The sequence below is a fragment of the Tachypleus tridentatus genome, chromosome 12 (genome assembly GCF_004210375.1).
Source record: "Tachypleus tridentatus isolate NWPU-2018 chromosome 12, ASM421037v1, whole genome shotgun sequence".
NCBI classification, from domain to species: domain Eukaryota; kingdom Metazoa; phylum Arthropoda; class Merostomata; order Xiphosura; family Limulidae; genus Tachypleus; species Tachypleus tridentatus.
This window is the reverse complement of record NC_134836.1, coordinates 6,834,815-6,857,874: the sequence shown is the minus strand read 5'-3', so window position 1 is coordinate 6,857,874 and position 23,060 is coordinate 6,834,815. Positions and strand designations below refer to the sequence as shown.

Sequence of the window (23,060 nt, the reverse complement as noted above, 5' to 3'; positions counted from 1 at the left end):
CCCCATTAAGAAATCAATTGTATGAAAGACAGTGATATTCTTGTAGCCATACTTACTAGAAGGATCCCCTGTAACCACCTAGGAATCAGTTGGAAAAATGAGACCACCGTAAGGAATTACATGATATTTTAACAAGTGATCGTTCTGGATTTACCTAAGTTCATTTATATTGGACTATATTTTTTCTTGGGTCATTATTACAATGATGATGCCACTGAGATAATGAAATAGATTTTTAGAAAAATTAAGTTGCATATAAATAATTGATCATTCCTTAAAGCTTTAGCATAAATACTGTTGAATTAACTATTGTGAATATGTTTGTTTATATACCATATACATATTAGTGCAAAATGACAATTATCAGTAGAGAAAAAATATTTTATAACCTAAAAGTAGTAGTTTGTACAGCATAATTACAATTTAACAATCTGCTGTTAAATATTCTATATTAATTATTAGTATCCTGTATAGTTATAAATATCATAGCTGTTAGTTGCTTTCTCAATGAGACTGCAATCACCAATAGATGATTCTGAATCTTGTTTAGTACTGTCACATGATGTATCTGAAGTAAAAACTAAATAGTGTATACATCTAGTGGGTAGGATATCATGTTGTCACAAACAACCCTAGAATGAACATATTTTAGCTTTTCTTAGCCAGAGTGACTAGAAGTGTCAGAATTTACAGCTCAGTAATGAATTCCTATTTAATGATAGGCATCTAAACTAAGAAACTTTTAATATTGAAAAGCTGTATGTGTGTGTGTGTGTGTGTGTGTGTGTGTACTGGGTTTTAAATTTGCAAATCTAGTAGCCTGGGTTTATTTTATTTTACCAGTAATTTTAAGGTAATGTCTAATGTTGTAATTGTTTTATTGTATTTTAACCTGGTTATTGACATGAAACAGTACAACTGAACAAATTTTTATTTTACCAGAATAACTCACCTCTGGTTATTTTTTGTACAAAGCCATCCAGGTTTGTGCAACACAACTGTTTATCTGCATGCTCTTTAATTCTGTTCTGGCTACCCCATCTTCTAGGCTCTGTTGTCATGAGGCTTAACTTTATAGTTAAGTTAGATCTGCCACCAGATCTATTCCATTTAGTATGCAATATTGCAATCAGTTTATTACCACATCTACAGTAATGTTAATTATTATAAATGATTATTACTTTTACTCTAAAATTAATAGAGCTATTAATTATTTATTAGGACAATGTAAGACTATTGAGTGTTTTGTTTTATAAACGAATCACAACAAGTTTGTTTTTTTTATTTATATTATCTTCTTATTTAGATTTAACTTGTGTCTAACAGTTTAGCTCTATCATTACACTATGCTCTTTGCCTAAATTTCGATTTAGTACCAGTTAGGAACATAATGTTAGGTTTGGTCTATATTCAGATGTGTGCATTTAAGATTAGGTTACATCATGAATAGTAGATATTTTCATAGAGGAACTATACCTAAAAATTCCATGAAATTGAAAGTCTTGATGATTAGACATATGATATAATGTTAAAAAAACTTAATCCTTAAAATCTAACATATTAAATTGTTAAGCCTAAAGACTGGAATTCTAATATTAGTTCTGTGATGATAAATAAACAATATACCTGGGAACTCCATCAGTATTTTATTGGAATTTTTTAATTCAACTAGTCTGGCTTTAGTTCTAGGCTTAATGCTAACATTATGCCTAAATAATGTGAATTATCTGAATCATCTCCCTTATTCAATGTTAAAAATTAATGTTAGATCTAGAATAAATAGCTGCACATGTATAGATCTAGACCTAACATTACATCTTAGACTTAATTAAATCATTGCTCTATTTTAAGAGTGCAAGCGTAGGTAATCTATGAATAAATTCTGTCAACATCAGTACATGTGGATATGGAAATCAAAGTAAATTCTTCAAGATATTAAAAGTAGACAACTAAGTCTTAGAGAATGTCTTCTTGCAGTTGCTACAACCTGGGCTTTTGGAAACACTGCATGCACACGTTAAGTTTAAGTTGTTTGTTACTGATAGTAGCAAAGCTGTTACACAAAGGCTATAGGTATTAGTATGCATTACAGTGACAATTATGAAACTAAACCTTTTGTGAACGGAACTTGTTCACCAGATGGGAGGAGATTTTTCATGCCTAATTTTTATAAGAGCAAATCAATAATATTTCAGATTATTCCATAGTAATATATATAACAAAACTGTACGAGTTGTAAATGAGTATTGTTGATTCATATTTTGTAAATGAAATTTAATCACACCATTATTTAAATTACAATAACATCTTTATTTTAAATTTTGCAACAAATACAGCAGTATCGTTAGCAAGAAGATTATCAGTGACTTGAAAGACGGAAAGTGTTAAGTATGTTAAAGTTACTTACTTTATAAGATGTTGCACTTCTTACTTATTACATTAAATTCACTTTTATATTGCTGTTGTTTTTTTGTCTTTTATCCTGTGTGTTTGTGTTTCTTGTATGCCACATATACAGTATGTGTACTTAGGCTGATAACGGGCCATCATATTTTAAAACTGTGTTTCACATCCAGAATTATTCCTCTAATATATCTTTCACCAAATTTCTGTTCCAGCAGTTAAGGTATATTTTCATTAACTATTTTGTAAGTGCTAAATCTGTTATATAATTGTAATCAGGGATGTAGCTAAGTGTAAAGTGGAATTACAAAAGGTGGATGACAGATGATGGGAATCCAAGAGGCCTGTCTTTGAAAAGTTTTGAAATTTTAAACCTGAAATGGTGCATTCTGATGACTTGTGTTTTGTGTGTATTATATATATATAAAATAAGCAAATTTATGATACATTTTGATCACTGCTATTTTTTCTATGTTTTGTTGGGAAAAAGAAACTAAACTAAGATTTTATATAAAAAAAATTGTTTCATGAATTTTAAATTCTGTACATGGTTAACAGTACTTATGCTTAGCCATGCTCTTTAATTTAACAAAATATAGGTATAGGTTAAAATATGATGTAATGATACAAAATTTCTATTTCTTCACTTTTTGAAGGTTGTAAAGACAGGCCTTGAAAGTGGTTCCACTGCTGGCTACCAAGCAGAGTGTGTGGGATTTGGTGAACTGGCAATGACACCTCATTCTCGAGCTCTAATTGGTCTTTACCATGGTCAAACTCTGTGTAAAAAGAACCGATTTGGAGCACCTAGCACCTGTGCCAAGTAAAAATTCCTGTTCAAACTTGTTTCTTATTTTACTGGAGTTACCATAATTTTTAAAGCTATATTCTTCGTCATTTAAAGCAACTCCTTTGTATTAGTGTTTATTGTTAATGATACAGTAAACATCATCAGAATTATGTTTTATGTCAGAATTTCTTGCTTGAGATAGAAGTATGGCTGTTTTTTGAATACATGCAAGTTAAGGTCTTAAAATGGTTTGAATATGTTTTGCATCATGTGCATTTATCTTATTTTGATGTTCTAAGCAATAGGAAAATAAATGAAATTCAGGCATAACTTATTTGATAAGCAAGCTTCAAATGATTTAAAAAGTCTGTTTTGATTGATGGAAAAATGAAAAATAATAAATATTTACTACTCATATATGGTTTACTTCCACATCTCCTGGACTACAGAACAATCTTGCAATTTTGTGAGTTCATGCTTTTGTCAGTATGATTTTTGAGATGTATTATTGGACTGAAAGAATGTCATAAGAGAGGAGGTTTTAAAAGGCAAATGTTTGAAGTTATCTAAATTTAATTTAAAACTGAATTGATAAATGTACTTTAATATACTAGATACAGTATTTACTATTTTGGGTTATTTTATCTTATTTGATTATAGGAACATTGCACAATAAACAGAATTTTTTACATTGTATCGTCTACCATACTGATTCATGTTTTTCAGGATAACAGGTTTTAAGTTACTGACTGATTCACAGTTTTGTGGTAGAACAGGGAAATGAATAACTTGTTTGCTGAGGTTATTGACTGGTTCACTATTTTACAGGAAGACAGGTAGATGAATTATTGGTTAACTCAGGTTACTGAGTGATTCACTTCTTTACAGGAGAGGAAGGAGATGCATCCCTAAGTTACTCATGTTACTGACTAAATATATATGTAAAAACGGCTCATTTGGGTCGAGAAAATTTGTTACCTAGAGGAGCGAACAACGTTTTAACCTTCTTTTGTCATCGTCAGGTTCTTTGTGAACAGTTGAAACATTGTTCCTTCCTCTACATAAAAGATTTTCTCAACCCCAACGAACCATTTTTACATATATTTTTCTCTACAAGTGGGTTTTCTCAACATCACTGATTATGTTACTGACTAATTCATTGTTTTCCAAGAAAGCTGTGATTGCTGGATGCATAGATTGCTCATTTCACTAACCTATTAATTATTTTGCAAGTATGTTAAGGTTGCCAGTTGCATGAATTGCTCAAGCTACTGATTAATTTTGCAGTTAAGTATGAATTGAGGTGGGTCTGACTAATTAATATCTGTTTTACAGAAAAGTTGGAGTTGTTGGTGCTGGATTGATGGGTGCTGGGATTGCACAGGTTAGTGTGGACAAAGGTTATGAAGTGACTCTGAAGGATGTCACTGCTGCTGGACTGGCTCGAGGAGAACATCAAATTGAAAAGGGATTACAAGATGCTGTTAAGAAGAAGAAAATAACAGAGTAAGTAAACTATTCTTAGAGTTGGTGTAGAATCTGACAATTTTAACATGAATGATAATACCACAGAAATAAAATATTTCTAATAAGAAATAAAACCTTTTTTTTCAAAAATTAAGCATGGTGTAGGGATGGCAGTGCCAAAAAATACAGAAACACGATAGGGATGAATATACAAAACCATAAAAAAATCTCTTGATAAGTAGCCAGAAAGTACTGACTCAGTTTTATGGTTATTACTCACTGTAAAACTGTGTATAACAGTATTCAATTTAAATGCAACTGACAGGAATTCAGCATTTAATTGTAGATGAAACTTATTCTTGGAAATATTTGACTACTTGTGTAGTGTTTTTTGGTTTTTTTTATGAATACCTCCCTAACTCTTTCTGTATTTTTTGGCATTACGATTCTTACATCATACTTTTTTTTTTTTGCACATTTTTTGTTATTACTTGTTTTCTTTTAAACAAATTCATTCAAGTGGGATGAGGAGTAAATATTTGTTTTATTTTGATAATACAATGGTATTGTTATTTACAATGGTAATATATATTGTTAATATCATTCCAGTTTTGTTATTGCACTTGCAGAATGACCACATATATTGATATTATATCATACAATAAACTCTTATTCATCACTGGTCAGTCTTCTTAGACTTAATGGTAGAGAATTTACAGTAAGCAAAGAACATATGAAAAACGTATAGCTACATCATCACTATATTTATGTATGGATTATATTTGGAAATATCATCCTTAGATCATTTCACATTTACAAAATATTTTTATTACTTGTTTTGTGATTTTTCTCACTTGACTGAAAGTTAGTGTATTCTGTGAATGTGTGCACAGAATTTCATATAAAGTGTGTTGTTTTTTATTACTTCTTTGTTTCATGCATAATATAGGTGTTGGCTCCTTAAAGACACAAGTTGTATAGTATAAAAAGCATTGAGTATTCTACTTGTTATATTCATCTAATGTCCATCTGTTATTGGCTGGTAATTTCTGTTTCACCTTGTACTTTAGTTTTTTAAAGGAACATCAGATTTCTGTAACAAAGATCACTTCAGGATCAATGATAATATTATTTACATTGGAATTATGATTTTTTTTTCTCTTGCTCTAAAGCAATCACACAAATGTTGGCTAGTGTGGGAAAAGGAAGAGGAAAGATGAACTCTTTGCCTCTAGTTAGGTCCCAGTTCTCCACCTTTACAACACTTTTCAATGATGCTGAGAGCCTTACAAGCTGTGAAATGCTCAGTAATGGCAGTTAGATGCATAAATAAGACTATATTTCAACTTTATCTGTTTGTAGGAACAATAGATTGAAAGTGGCAGTATTTTCTTTATCAGCCCATCCCTACGTACCAAGTATTACAGTGATAAGTGATTTTTCTTCAAGAACAAAAAAGTAGAGCTGTTTGAGTATTTCATCTCAAGTATATCTTCTTTTTGCAGTATAAATAACTTAATTGTTGGTACAATCTCTACATCTAAAAAAAGTTCATGTAAGGTTAAATGAAAAATATCAAGTAATATAGTGAGTTAAAGAAAATTTCTGTTGTTTATCTATATTGTGTGCTTAAGAAAATTTTCTGAATTACTCATCTGTTTTTGTAATTTATCATAAAATGAAAAATTACATACATTGAGTTCTAAGACTTACTGTTATTATGTATTTTCAGTGAATTTATCAAAATACAAATAAATGTAAGTTATTTGTAAACTACAATTCATTTAATTTTTTGATGAAATAATAGTCTTGTAGTTAAATTAATGTATTGCAACGTTTTAGCTGTACATTGATGTTTTTTTTTAACAAGGAGCTAGTATTAAGTAATTAAAGCTTGTTTCACTAATAAACAATAAATTCAGTTAAACTGGGCAAAACTTTACAGTATTTAAATTCAATGTATTATCAGCCATAAAACTTTAAAACAGAATGGTATTAATAAAAGATTATGAACCAAGCAGGTATTTCCACTTGCAGCAAAAATTAACAAACCCTGCTATCTTCTAGCACTGACAATCAAAGTATTTTTAACATCTGTTTTTGACTGTAAAAGGTTGAACTGACATGAAAGCAGCTGGAGAGCATATCTGCAAGGTATTGGTCTCAAACCACCTTTTTTTTTATTGAAAATCTTAACTTATTTTAAGTTTTATGAAATCTGATGCTTCATTATTTGAATGGGTTATTTTTGATCTTTAAAATTGTGTTTTTATTTATTTTACATTTTAGGAGTGCAATGAGGCAAAAAATATATGAAAAAATATGACACAGTAACAAAAGATAAGCTCTTACAGGTTTGAGAAGGGACGCTTCTTGTCCAACCTTGAGCCAGTTCTCAATTATACCCACTTTAAAGATTGCGACATAGTCATAGAGGCAGTTTTTGAAGATATTGGAATCAAACATACAGTTCTAAAGGAGGTAGAGCAGAGCATACCAGATCATTGCATTTTTGCATCCAACACGTCAGCTCTACCCATTTCCAAAATTGCTGAAGCAAGCAAGCGACCAGAGAAAGTAAGTTTTAGACATTTATTAGAGTTTGAAGTAGTGCAGTTGTTTTATTTTGAAACCACGTTCATGAATATTTGGTGTTTTGCAGGAGCAGGCCAGTAAAAATGAAAATCATTAGATAATGTTTTGTTGAAGTTATTAATCAAACTGATTAAATGCTATACTTTGAATAAAAATGTATGGTTCATGATTTAAAATATTTTCTTAAAAATGTTTTAATTATGAAATATTTACTCATGTTACAAATTGTTTACACAGTTGGTATAAATATAAAGCAGCAAGATATTAATTATGTGACCTGATTTTTGAGAAATCACTGCATTAAATTTAAATATACATTATATGTTCACCCCTGAGAAAAGAAATTTCTACCTTCTGAAAGGGCTTTGGTTAGCAATAATTTTATGGAGTGATTTATTGAATATGATATCTCGTGCTTTGTTTTTATTACATTTAATCACAGTAGTATGACAGTACATTTTAAAATTAAAGTTTAATTTGTTCAGTGTCACAAATTTCAGAAGTGCATGGATTGTATCTGTAAAGATAATAGTGACCACTGGTCAGGGCAGAGTGCTGGTTACCCATGAGGGCACTTGGCGTGTGTTAACACCAGGTCAGTTATTATGTGAATAAACACAGTCACATAGCTTTATGACATCCTAGTTTTTGCTATGTTACAATTTGCCTCTGGATATCTTTTACTTTGAATCACTGTAATAACATTTAACCATGTTCATGGTTACCTACTTGTCACATAAAAATATGCAAGCTTGTTTGATGTATTTGAAAATGTCCTAGCCAGAATGTTTATTGTGTAGGATTTTGTGTTGTTAGCTTATTTTATAAGAACAACATGATAAATGTTCACAAAATGTAACTTTATTTAAAAAATAAAATGTGACACCTTTAATCTGTTTGATTGACATCCAACACAGAATATAATTCTATTACAGTAATTCGCTATTCTCATTCAGTGCTGCCCTCTGTATACAAAATTTATCTTTATGCATGCTCCAAGCCTTCCAACACCACCCCTGTTAGAATTACTGTAGGAAGTCACATGCATCACTTAAGCTTATCATGCTGTCATTGGTTAAGAGGTGATGCACAATGACTTGTACGAAACATACACGTTGGATTATTCTGTCTAGTGCTCTGGCTTGCAGGTTCTGGACTAAAAGAATACTTTTATTTTAATTATGGCTCTTTTTTTTCTGAGCTTCCCCAATGTGAATTCCCTCCCGTCCTTTCACTGAGTGAAGTATAGAGGACTGTTGCTGCTCAGCAATTTTTAGCTTTTGTGGTGGTGGACCATGAATAATTCTCACCAGTTGGACTCAAGGTAGTATCAAGATAGTGAAAAGTGTTGTGGTTGTGACACTGTTAGTGTAGTGTAGGTCATCCTTCATATACTTCACACATGCGCTCCTCTTCATATAGCTAGAGTCTGACCAGTAGAGTTGAGATAAGCACGTGCTTTTTGTAACCATGCTACATATTTTATGTGCTTTCCTCCCACAGCTGAAGTCTGATGGTAGAGTTGAAGTGTACACACAAGGTATTGTCTGAATGTGTGTGTCCAACTGTATTGACTTTTGAACTGTTCTGTTCTCATTTCACCCATTTCTGTGACACCTGAGACTCATTTGCCTCTTCCTCTATTCCTTTATGGGAAGAGAGAAAATGCTGTTTTACACAGGTATGCCCATCTAGAGCACATGCCATTGGATGTCACACTTCATGGGCTTCCTTTGGGCACTTTCTGAAGGAAACTCATCTAAGTAACATTTACACCAGTCACTCCATCAATTCATCGTGAATTCTAGCTAGCTGTGTATTGTGTGTGTTGATTGTCTCAGAAATTATCATTTTCCTCACCTGAGAATTTATTTCCAATAGTTATTCACTTCCTAACACATCCCCCCCCCTCCAATCATTCCCACTTACAGTGCACCCATGTTTTACTTCCAGAAGCTTTTAGCATGAAATAAAAAATTAGGTAAATTTCCTTTGAACTCGTAAGAAAAGTTAAATGGCTAAATACTTTCTCAAAGATTGAAACTTTGTTGACTTTGCTTTATCTAAACAACATGTAGTATATTCTAGGCTTGAGAAACTGCATTGTTTCTTTATATGCATGTGCACACACACACAAATGCTTTCACATTATTTACCTTGTTTGTGTGATACTGAAGTAGAGTAGTCTCTAAGAAGCTCACTTCTTTGTCTTAAGTAAGCATTTTCCATAACAAAAGTAAATGTAGATAATGTCAGCTTGAGTGAAAAGTGACAGGTTAAGCAATCTATCTATATATGTAGAATGTTAGTTGCAGTGAGTGTTTATGGAAGTCTTTGTGTTGCTTCTGCTACTGTATTTACTAGTGTATAAGACAATACTTTTTATTCTTGAAACAGGGCCTGATTTGACCCATCATCTTATCATGGGCTCAAAGAAAAAGTTCTGATAAGAACTTTCCAGTTAAGAGCATATATAACCTGAAACTACGTTGTTCCTTTTACTCTTGTTTGCTTTTTTGGGTAATTGTGTTGACATACTACCATTTAATTGTGTTACAATCACATATTTGTTTTTCAAGTCTTTGTAAGTAGAAATTATTTATCTCGCATGCTAGTACCAATTAATTAACTTTTTTTATTTGAAGTGTATTAATCTCATCCATTGTCCTAAAATATCAAAATAACTTAGTTTCTATATCTTGTTAACATTTTTTTTTATAGTAGATCACTGTATCTTAGGGATTAGTATTTTTTTCATAATAGAAGAGGTCTTTAACTGTGATGGACTCTTTGTAAAGTTGTTTATTACATATTTATAATTTAAATGTTGTTTGTAGCATTTGAAGAGTATAAAAAAAACATTTGTGGTTGTATTGATTATCATAGAGTACAGGTTAGAAGCTTAAAAATAACATCTAAGAATTTCTTTACAAAAGTAACATCCTAGATTTACTTGACAACAAAACCTCAAAGAAGTACACTTTAATTTACTCTAAACATTCTTGGTTATCTTATACATTGTATTATCTTATACACCAGCAAGTATGATACTTGTACTTTCAGAGTTTAAATATGTTATAATTAAAGATAAAGTATGAAATGTATTTTAGGTCTTATTATTGTATTTTAGTTAATTGTGTATTAGTTGTATTTTAAAATGCATAATTTAAAGGTTTAAACATTTTTAAATATGCTACATTCTTTGCGTCCATTCTCAAGGTATGCGGTATTACGTGCTGAAGGGTTAAGCATGTCCCCAAAAAAATATGGTTTGAGGTCACCATTGACTTGTGTTGAAATAAATAATAATTGGTAAAGGAGTTAAATGTGAGGAGAAGATCCAAAATTATGAATATAAGTAAAATGACATTTTTAAAAATATTCTACAAAAAAGTCAAAAGATGTTTTTTTACTTCCTAATTAATCATTTCATTGCATTGTAGTTCATGATAATAGCTAGAGTTAGTGATATGGTAAAGAAAATGAAAAATATAATGTGAACATTTACCTTTTAAAAAAACTTTTGGTATAATTTTAGGAGGTTAGAGATAATGCAGATGAAACATGAAAATTGTAAGACAATGAAAGATATTTTTTACTGAAAATGAAAATCTTGATTTGCTATTAGTTTCAATGCAAGTAACTAGAAAAGAAAAATAACATGATTTTAATAGAAACAATTTTTTACAAAATACTTATGATCTTTAACAAAATCATACCAGTTTTTGAGAGAATACTTTAAGAAATCTCAGAGTTACCACATACGTTGTTGTACAAGTGAAATCTGTGTCTTTATTCTTGCAAATTCTACACGTCTACTGCAAAAGAGTTAAATAATTTCTTCTGCTGTGGAGATAGTTGGTGACCCAATAGCATCTTATTGTTTTCTTTTGTTCACTTTCCGTAGTTAGTATGGACCTGTCTCACTTTAATCTGTGTCTAGAATCTCCTTGCTTATAAATAAAATTAACCTTGACTGTTGCTCAAAACCTCAACTCAGTTATTAGTTAAAGGGCTTCAGAAAACAAACTTATTTCATAAAGCTGTACATTGCTGTGAAGAAGAATCACAAATAAAGTATAGGAAGTTACTAATTATAAATTGGAAAGTATCGCTTTGAAACATTAGTGTGTCTGCACCCATGCAAGTTGAATGTGTATCGTACTATCTGACATTAGAAACTTCTTACATTTGGTTTGTTGGGAAACAATTATCTAGTGTTTTGTGACATGTAATAGGTATGTATGACTTGTACATAGAAGGAACAGTTTTTATTGGATATTTTTCTTTGTTTATACAAGATTGTTTTTTTGTTTTATTTTTACTAGCATGTGTAACTTTTTATAGCACATTTTTGCTAGTTTAAATCATAAATACAAACCTGTTTTACGTGTGTGTGTGTGTGTGTTTATATATATTAGGTTAAGTTACAGTGAAATGGAGGCATTTCATCCCAAAATGCAAAGAAACATCAATTGTTACATGCAAATCCTAAATATTACCACAAAACCTTAGTTATTATTATATGTACTGAGTTCTATAAGTTATGGATACTTATCAGTCCTCTGTTGTCTTGTTAGGTCATTGGAATGCACTATTTTTCTCCTGTGGACAAGATGCAGCTCCTTGAAGTGATCACCACAGACAAAACATCCAGTAATACTGCAGCGATGGCTGTAGATGTTGGACTGAAACAAGGAAAGGTTGTAATTGCTGTAAAAGATGGGCCAGGATTTTACACAACTCGTATTTTAGCACCTATGTTGGCTGAAGCAATGAGAATATTACAAGTAAGTACATCTACAGAGAAAATGGATGCCAGGATTCACTTTTGTGAGGACAGAGTAATTAGTGATTATAATTTTCTGTATAATATAAATAAGGTGAAATTAATAGCTTTTATGCATTAAATTTTGATATTTATTTCAGTTTTTGTAGAAGTTATTAAAATTTTTGTAATTCTGAAAGTGATTTGTGATGTATGGATTACTTTTGAATTTGCCACAAGGACTTAATATACTGAGGAAATTTTTTTAAATATCTAGTTTTGTGGTGAGTTTGTTTTTGCATTATATGTTACAAGAGGAAACTTGTGGATAAATCAACTATTGTTTTATAGGATGTTTCAATTTCTACAAATAAATATTTTTTAAAAAAAATTAAACAGGAAGGTACAAATGTGAAGGAACTAGATTCTCTGACCAAAAAGTTTGGATTTCCTGTTGGAGCTGCCACACTGGTTGATGAAGTTGGCATTGATGTTGCTGCACACATAGCAGAAGACTTATCTAATGTGTTTGGAGAAAGATTTGGTGGCTCAGATGTAGGAATCTTGAAAGATCTAGTAGCAGCAGGTTGCTTGGGTGAGGCTTCTTTTTGCTCTGGAGTTTTTGATATCCTTATGAACCCTATAAAATTGTTAATCTCTTAAATCTATATATTTTGTTTTATTTTTATATTCTCTATTACACCAATTTTGGCAACTATTTTTATTTTCTACATAGTACATTCCAATATGATTATTTTAATCCCCCTCACAGTTAAATCTATCCTCAATTTGGTTGCTTTCTATTGTGCAATGTTTTGCTAGCCTTGAAACTCCCACCTAACTCTGCTTGTATACTATGTGGTTATAGTATATTTAGTGTGCAAATGAGGATGCAGCAAAATTCCATCTTTAAGAGTGTGACACTCTCTTATTGCAGCTGACTCCATCTATGCAATTTAACACTATTTTCACTTTTTGATTTGGCAAGACAGTGACCAGATATCTAGCATATTTTTTTAATTTATGATTTGTAGCTCTTGACTTCAGAACTGTGATTTCAATTTGCAACTTCAAATATATCTTAAACTCATTCCTTTCCATGGTATGCTATTCCCTCTTGTACATCAGTAGTTAATCATGATATCGTGTACTTTCATTTTCCAGGTACAGCCATTTATGCTTCCAACACTAAAGCTGAACATCCACCTCTTTCTTTGGCTTCAGATTTGATGTTTTTTACTTTTATTTTGGTTTGTTCATATTCATTGTTCTCCTCATTACTCTCCCTTGCTGGTTTAGATTCTCAACATTGTTCTTCATGTCCTTTCTGTTTGTTGTTTCATTTTTTGTTGGATGCCTATTTGCTACTTTTTCTGGCATTGTGAGCATCAATATCAGAATGTGTTTACCCATGATGTCTCTTGCATCCTTGATGGCTGCACCTATGTTCTCTATTATCTTAATTGTTCCTTTCTCCCTTGTACCTTTACTATTGCTGTTTGTAATGGTTTTTACATCTTCACCCATATTTCTCTTCCCTACTTTCACATTTTTATTCATCTTTCTTTCACATTGCCTTCAGTGCCCAGTTAAAGTTCTGAGACATTATGTGGTTTACATGGCTTCCTTCTGTGGGTCCCACTTAGGAATATTTATCCATCTGAATCATTTTATTTCACATGTCCTTTATCCTTACTTCCAATTCATTTCTTACTTCTGTCCTTGGCTACTCCTTTTTGTTTTTTTTCATAGGAAGTCATTCTGGCAGGTATGTGGACCACTTCTTATATTCATCCCACTATTTACATCATCTTGCAGTTTTCTTCTCAGCCAGGAATAGTCTTCACCATGTGGCCATCCTACACATTTTAGTTCATCTGTGAGGTTTTAAGTGATTTTACTAGCATGTATTTTTTCTACATTATTCAAATCTCACTCTGTTTGCTAGTGGTACTTGTCCAGGTATATTGTTTCTTAAAATTCATGTGACTTCACCAGTCTATAACACTTGCAGTTGAAATAAGAGTGTTCCATAAGACTTCTTGCAGTCTCATTGTTGCAGTATACTGCTTCATAAATATGTTCATTCTTGACTGTACACTAATGAACTTTTAAGTAAAACAGGTATGGATCATCTCTGGCAATGCCTGGTGTGATGGTATCAGGAATTTACTGCTTTTGGAAATAGGGTTTTATGGAACCATGGAGGAATCCTCCTAATATGAACAATTCAACTAATCAAGAGTAGAATAGTAGTGTTCTGCATATGCAGAAGGCATGACAATCCTCTAACTGCAGGTCTGATGTTTTATGCCAGATTCCACAAATCTGAATGGGATCATTCCTTCTTATTTGTAATTTACCTCTCTGGATGGGACCTTCCCTCTAGAAGACTAACTCTACATTATTATGCTTCAAATCTGAAATATGTGTTCAGCATTATTTTGTATTACATCTGAATGACACACTCCTCATATTTTGTATCAGACATAAGACATATTTCACATTATTTTATATCAAATCCAAGGGTTGCATTTTATATTTTTGAAAGAAACGGGTTGACACTAAAGTACAGTTCTGAATTTTGGAGGTAATGAGCAGGTTTTAAACCTTTATGGTATCATAAAATATTTTTTCACTTTAAGTTTTTGATGCATGATAAGAGTGACAGTTATACTCTTAATGTGGGTTGTAGGTGGTAGAGTACTTGTGACAGATGCCTTCCATTTCCATCTGGTCATTAGCTCAAAAGTAACAATGGTGGCAGATAACTTTTTAGCTTTAATATAAATGCAATTACAAAAATTATATTATTGAGTTTTACATTATTTCAAAAATAATTGGATGTTAACTAATTTTAATGAAAATGCCTTTGTAAAGAGGTCATATTTCATTTTTTTACTTTGTGTTTAAAATTAGATATTTTTTACTAAAAATTCAGTGAATAAAAATTAGTATTCAGAAAATGACTACAAGTTTTTTGTTATTGATTTAGGTCGTAAGTCTGGAAAGGGTTGTTTTGTTTATACACCAGGAGTTAAAGAAAGAGACATTAATCCTGAAGCTGAGAGAATTTTAAAGAAATATGCCTTAGTTCCAGTTAAACAGTAAGTTCAATTTTTATGGGTTTTTTGTTATTGTCTGGCTATTAAATTTTAGTGATAATGAATACGTCTGACTTTACATAATGATATAAAAAATTTGTAAAACAGTTTTTTTCTAATCTTACAATTTAAGAAAGGAGATTTTCAAGGCTTGAAAGTTAAATTCTGTCTCAATGATGAAAAAAATCATTAATCTTTGATCAATTTTTAACAAACATAACTTGATCAGAAATGTAAATCTTGTGTAGCTGACCATTTTTGCTATTCTTTAAATAATTTCATATAAAAGTATTATAAGAAATCATAAACATAAATTGTAAAGTGGAAGTTAAACAAATTATATATTTGTACACTAAATAATTGAAAGACTTGGAAAATATGTAAAGTTACAAATTAATTAAAAAGCATGTAAATTAAACCTTGCTTTGTACCAAGTTTGGAATGTTTTAGTAATATTGAAAATAATTTTCATTATTCAACCAAAAAATAAATGTGTTATTTAATCCCATAAGGCTTAACACCACTTCAGAATTTCATTTTGCATATGTTACTGCATTAGATTAAAATTTAATTAAACTTTATTATCTGTGAAGTTATTTTATTAAGTAAATTATAATTCAAAGTTTTATAATTACATTTTTATTTCTTTGTTTTAAAAGAAACCTAGAAATAATAATTTAAACTGCTTTTTTATTTTGTAAAGCACTCTTTCTTACAAACATCAATTTCAAGAGCTGGTATAGAACCAGTTGTATCTGTAAATGTAAATACTCTTTCTGAAACATTGAAAGTATAGCATACAGATTGTTTACAAGTAAATTTATAATAGTCCAAGAACTTGTCCCAGAAATAACTATTTTAAAAATTTTCTTACTTTTAAGATAAGATACACCCAGTTGCAAAGTAAAAGCTGTATTGCAAAGCAACAGCTTAGGGTTCCATACTTATAGCCAATAAAAAGAGTTGATTTCCTGCTGTACTTCATAATGAGGGTAGGAAAGTTAACTGGTATTTGCATTTTAGAGAGAAATTCCAAAAAAAAACTTTGTCTGTTGTTAAGAATAACATTCATAACACTTAGCAATGTAAAAGTTTACTGTTGAAGGTGTATAGTTCCTAAGTGTTTTCTTGGAGGTTGTTAACTCTAGGACTTTTTTTACCTTGTATATATTAATTTGATAGACAGTGAAATTGCATTTAGGTTTGACTTTTGTATTTTAGTTGATTATGTAATACTTGTGTCTTAAAGTTTATACTTAAATGGTTTAATTATTATTGAAGTTCTTTTATTCATTGCTTTCCTGGATGTGCCTTAGACTAAATTGGATTCTTTGCTGATCATAGACCAGTGGAGAACTGTTGAAGTATGTCAACATAAATAAAAGTTGAAGAATTGGAAAGGAAAATAAAATGTTAAAAATTAAATATTTGTAAAATGGTAAATCATGCATATGACCCAACAAAGTTATTTTGAGGTTATGCAACAAAGAGATAAAAGTTAGTACGTATTTCCATTTCTTAAACATTTTGTTGTACTGTGCATTGATAATAATATATTAGAAAGTAGAATCTAAACATAAACCTTAGAAACTTTTGATATTCATTTTGGATATCCTACAAATTATGCAGTTTAAATGTGAAAACTGTAAGGTTAGAAATAGTATTTTAATGCTAAGCAAAAATCACCTAGCAAATGAACTATTCTAAATTTGAGTGCAACTAACTGGATTAAATAACAAATCTTTATTACAAACAGTAGAATAAGTCAAACGAAAATATTCTATATTTATGAAACAACATAATATAAGGAAAATTCTTGTCACATTTCAAACAATTTCTTCCACTAGTTTTATTTTTGGAATGAAATATGACAAGAGCATCTTGACATATGGGCATTGTTAAAAGCCAGTAGTCATAAGATTAAAGGAATATTGTGTCTCTACATTTTAGTTATAGAAGTATATATAACACTTTCTCTAGGAGCTTTTTGTTTTTCTTTTTCTTTGCACATGTTCTAAGGTTTTAGTGAGCTATATTCAAAATTTAATTAAACTACCTGCTTATCATGACATATATAGCCAATTATTTTAATTTTATGGTTATATAAATTTCAAGTTCTTAATTTTATAAGGCAATATTTTAAAAATCTTGCATTTCCACATGTATGAGAATTGTGAGATTTGTTTTCTAGGTATGATCTTTTCTCTAATTTATTTACCACCTATTGAAGAAATACAAAATTTAATATAAATTACTCATAATATTGTTATTGCTCAAGCAAAGCATAAATTATATAGCCTTCAATCTTATTTAGTTACAGAGCCATCAAACAGAAAATCAGAACTTTCTTGCCTCACCCACCTGTCACATCCTTTTTCAGAAATGACCAGTAGTTTTCTCTGACATTTAATGCTATATTATTTATAACCAATAGGAAACCAACATTTTAATCTGTCAAATAATTTATCATACTACATTATTTTATGAAAAGAGAATTGTCTATTTCACTTCCAGTTCAAAGTGTATTCCCACAGACAACACATAGACAAGCTCAGCTGAATTTGTAATGTCTCTTGTTGCATAATTAGAAAATGGAAAATTTTGGTAATTACCTGACATTATCTGCTTTTTACATGTTCTTATTTTATGTTCTTTGGTGCATTACTTAATTAAATAAAATAACTATCTTGTAAAGTAATACCATTAGTTTAAAAAGTAAGATCAAGTGACATTGACAAATGACACACACACACACACACACACACACACACACACACACACACACACACAAAAGATTCAGGTAGATACTTTATTAATTGCTTTTCATGTGTATTCCTTATATATTATTATAACAGTAAATAGCATGTAAAAATTAGAAACTTTTTGGGTTCAGTCAGGTAAACTAATGAATACTAATATTTTAAAAATTTCATGAGCTCTGCTCATGAGCAACTCTCAAGTAGATCACATGTTGTGTAATTTGACAGGGTAATGTGAGTTGCATGTTCACCAAGTAATTTAAAATTTGTATTGCATAAATATTAATTTAGACATAATTCAAAGGACAATAAAATAATAAAACATAAGTATAAACATGTATATGTGTGTGTGTGTGTGTGTGTGTGTGTGTACTGTTACATATTAAAGCTATTTAGGATAAAAAATGTAGTTTCATGTTACAAGATGAAATCATTCTAGAAAAGAAAAATTTAGATTTCTTTCAAATTTTGTTTAGTGGTTACAAGGTCAGTGAAATTTACCAACCTGGTATAGAGTTAGAGAAAATAACAGCTAAAATATAAACATTTTATTGGGAAAAAAATCAACATTTCAAGTTTACCTACAAGGTTTTAGAAATTAGAGAAGTGAAATGTGAGACTTTTCAGGTAAAAAAACTATTTTTAAAAATTAAAATGAAAAGCAATTTGCACTCATTTGGAGCAGTGAACACTTTGATTCTATATCATGGATACATTTCTAATGGAAATACTTTATTAAAAGTTCTGGTTTTATTGTTTAAAAAGGACTCTTATCAATTACAGAAATCTTGCAAAAGTCTGTGAAGGTACACAAAATACAAGTTATAGTTTAAAAACTATATATGTCAATTTCAGGTTACAAATTCAGACAGATGACTGAGCTCATAGTGAGAGAGTTAAAAAATAAGTGCTTGTTATGACCCTCTTTTTATTTTTTACCAAATTAACAAAATATTTTTTCATGAAATTATACTGAAAGTAACCTATTAATTGTGCAGTAATAGATAAAGATTCAAAATCAACAGCAAAATTATACAGCATTTTAAAGTGCTGTATATAATTTCAGAATTTATGATTAATTTGTACCAAATTGATTCATTTGTTCAAGTATTTTCTAAGCTCTCTTTGTTGTTTATACATATGGGAACAACAAGGGACATTTAGTTTTTCAATGCTATCCTTTTATTAATTTCTTTCTTTTATATTCCTATAATATGCCTTTCTCCATTACTGCTGATAATGCCTCATTCCATAAAAACCTAAACACCTTGTTAGAAAAATATAACTGTGTTAAACACAGCCTGTTTTTCAACTGTTAAACTTCTTTTCTTTCATCCTGTTATCTTTACGATACAGCACAAAGAAATCAGGTCTTTATCACATCAATCTCCAAAATATGATGTAATATTTAATAAGGTGTCTTCTTAACCTTCTTGTCTCTTGAGAATATGAGAGACGTTAAAAAGTCCTTTTCATATAACATTTCATCCCATGAACCATCCTACTAGTTAACCCCCATTGTCATTTCTTAAATAAAGAGACCAAAACTTGTATAAGTAAACCCTAATCAGTAACCTGTATAAATAAAGTTTTTGACAGGTAATCAGTATGTTTAAAAAAAATCCTAAAATTGTATTAGCTTATCACACTCTTTAAAATTATGAATAACATAAGCAACTCTTCAACTCTCACTGTCTGTTGTCCTACTAAAAATGAGAAAAGAAACATTGTCTTTTCCACATTTCTTACTCTGTTGTAAATCTCTCAGTATCTTTACCATTAGTAATGTAATATATATTAATGATTCAGATCATTTCAAATATAGCCCATATAATATTCAGTGTTGGGAATATTGCTAACATACTCTCTTATGGAAACAGAGAAGAAATCATTGACAATCTGATCCTGTTTTAGTCTTGAAAAACAAAACTTTGTTACCAGCATCCTTCAAAGGCTTAATATAAGTATTAACATGTATTAATTGAATAGTTGTAATAATCATTTTTGGTATCTTCTTTTCAAAGAAAATGGTGTACTGTGCTGTGCATCACTGATGTAACTTCATAAATTTTATCAGTGAAATAAGCCGACAAGTAATTAAAAGTTGAATTTTTTTAGACCTGTCATATAGATACTGTAATTGTTCTAAAATACTAACTTGAACTTTGGGTGATGTTTCTGTTTTAATTTATATTAAAGATTTTTATAGCTAATTCTAGTGTATTTTGTCTTGATTTTGTAGAGCTTCATTTTATGATCTATTTATTGTTTATCTTTTTCCCTTTTTTAATATTATGCCAATTTGAAGTTTTTTCATGATTATCAAAATAATCTATTTTCTAACTTACCTACAGAAATGTAATAGCATTAGGTGCCTCAACTTAAGCCATAGCAGTGTATAACCATGCAATCTGTAAATGAGAAACAGTCCCAAATTATCTTCTCTGTACCATGAATAAGAGGTTAAATATCTACTAGATTTCCTTATATAATTTATGCTTTCAGTAGTACATTATTATAAAAAGCATGTTACATGTTTTGATCTATTGTTGTATTTGATATGTAGAACATTGTTGTTTGTCTCTAAATAACAGATCAGCCACAATAGAATGTTAAAATGTTACATAAAATTTCTTTTAAAATGATAGTTAATGTAACATTTACAAGATTGTCACTTACATTATTGACAAATGACTAAGATTTAAGAATTTTACTTTCTTTCGGTACCCTAATTAAGATTCACTAAGTTGTTTATGCTTAAGTTGTTTAACTTTACATTTTTCACACACAGGTTTTAAGTTAATTCATCACTTGTGAGTAGTCTTATTAAGTCATTTACACCCATCTGAAATAAAGCACCTGAAATAGTGCTTGTCTTTGCTTATACTGCTACATTTGTTGTATAAATTTTGATAATTTTATTACCAGGAACACCACAGAAGAGCTACAGATGAGACTGATCTGTAGATTTGTAAATGAATCTGTTTTATGTCTTCAAGAAGGAATATTAGCCAATCCTGTAAGTATTCTGTTTATGATGCCTGTTTTGAAAGAGGAAGTTGAAAAACCTATTTTGATATTATGCATAAAATACTAAAATAAAGGTTTAAAACTGGTATTTTAGAAATAACACAAAAAAATGTAAGCAGTAGTTTGCTCTCTTTTGAATTTGACAGTAATGCAAACACTCCAAAAATGTTTAAGTTACAAAAGCCTTCCCTTTCACTAGTGGCTTAACAGTAACTGAAGGAAATGATAATACCAAAAATTGGGTTTCACTACCTATGATGGACATAACACAGATAGCCCATTGTGTAACTGACAAACAAGTGACAAAACCTAATGAAAAAGACATGGATTACTGGATGATTTGGCCATCAGTCTGCCATGATTGATTTTGCTTGTTTAAGCAAAAATAATAGTTATCTGAAATAAAGTTTTCTTCATATTAATGGAACTTGGCTATTTTGTCTAAGAGAAAAATAATTAACTTCTGGCACACTCATATAGGAAATGATTTAAAGATCTATCACATGATTTATATGGTGTATGATAATTACATTCCTCTAGAAAAGAGCAATACTTGAAACACTAAAGAGAGTTGTATATCATTTTAACTGAAAAGGCATTATTATATTTTATTTAAATATTATCAAGCATCATTTTTAAATATAAGTTACAAATAAGTTACTTCATATTCAAAAAAGGCAGCAAAAACCTGAGCCAGTAAATTTTTTGAACATGGTTTATTTACAGTCTATTTAAATAGCTGGTGGATATGGCTTCATGCTAACTTGCAAGTTATTTCTAAAAATACCACAATTTAGATATTCCAATTTTACCGTCTATAGTATGTTGAAGTATGTATGTCAATTTGAATACAATGAAATACCACTGTGGTATTTCATTGTATTGCAATATTAAGTTTCTTTCCCCAATTTGTTTTATAGCACAATTATTTATTCTTAATTGTATTGCAGAAGCATTGTCCCCAAGACGTGTGCTCCTCCTTTTTAATTTTCAGTTAAATCTTATAATGGAAATTTATTACTAATTTACAAAACAAAGACCCTGCATAATCCTGAACATCTTAAAACACAGTAAGGAATTTTATAATTTTGCAGTCTAATGTAACTTCACAAGTAAAGAATGGAGCACTGATAAAAATTATTGTGATAAAAACATAATATTAGTTCAGATGATATAGTTATGATATTATTAGGTTCAAAAACTTAAAAAAGCATGAAGCAAAACATGTATAACTACAAAATTTCACTGTACTTCAAACTATCTGAGGTAAAAGTGAGGTCCAAATAAATAGTTTACAGATTTGTGGCATAGTTTTATCCACTTGACAATTTCTACCATCTCAATAATGATTACAGCTGGGAAAATGTGACAAATTAGGTTTAGCAGTTTCATTATTTTTAGTCACCTGATTCAAAACAAATTCAATGAAATTCATCTAAAGAAAATTCAAAATCTAAACATTTTGGCTCTAATTTTATTGTAGAAGTAATTTGAAGAGAGAGATCACACGATTTTTTGAAACTTGATGTAATTTTGTTTGTAAAATTCGAAGGTACTGGAGTCTATGAAGTTATACCCCTATGGTGTTTTTCTGACCTTTTATCCCTATTGGTTAAGATGTTTAATCTCATTCCTCCACACACACACAAATTTCTTATGTTATCCTCAAATAGATATAAGAAATATTTTCTGTGTTGTGACACATGTATCTGAAGAACTTGTTATACAGATTCAGTTTAATATTTGATATCATTACAGTACTTACAGCACATCATGTTTTAAATATGTTAATCATTTGGTAGAACCACCTTTAAAATTACTTTCCAACAAAAGATTCAGAAAATATTTTTTGCATCTCTTTACATCAGTTAAACAAGTCTCTCCTACATACATGGGTACTCTTAATATTCATTTATCATGAAATGTAAATGTTTTGTAACAAAAATATTATTCTCCATTGTTATTATTTGAGATTCGTTTGAATAATTTTATGAAACTGTTTAATATATATTTCAAAAATACCTTTGATAATTGGAAAAACATTGGAAACAATAATCAGAATTCTTTTTGCATCTGAATGTCTTTTAGCCAACTGATTTGTTGAGGCTAATCATTCCTGTCATAATTAAAGAACCTGACAAATT

General features: G+C 30.0%; 1 protein-coding gene across 1 annotated transcript in view; it reads left to right on the top strand.

Moving 5' to 3' along the window:
- Mtpalpha (monolysocardiolipin acyltransferase Mtpalpha) overlaps window positions 1–23,060 on the top strand; it is a 69,106-nt gene that overhangs the window by 34,217 nt on the left and 11,829 nt on the right. Inside the window, exons 11-17 of the mRNA XM_076469694.1 lie at window positions 3,060–3,226; window positions 4,529–4,699; window positions 7,015–7,237; window positions 11,836–12,045; window positions 12,423–12,618; window positions 15,019–15,130; window positions 20,815–20,905. Coding sequence (XP_076325809.1) covers window positions 3,060–3,226; window positions 4,529–4,699; window positions 7,015–7,237; window positions 11,836–12,045; window positions 12,423–12,618; window positions 15,019–15,130; window positions 20,815–20,905 — 1,170 coding nt within the window. The remainder of the gene's footprint in view (window positions 1–3,059; window positions 3,227–4,528; window positions 4,700–7,014; window positions 7,238–11,835; window positions 12,046–12,422; window positions 12,619–15,018; window positions 15,131–20,814; window positions 20,906–23,060) is intronic.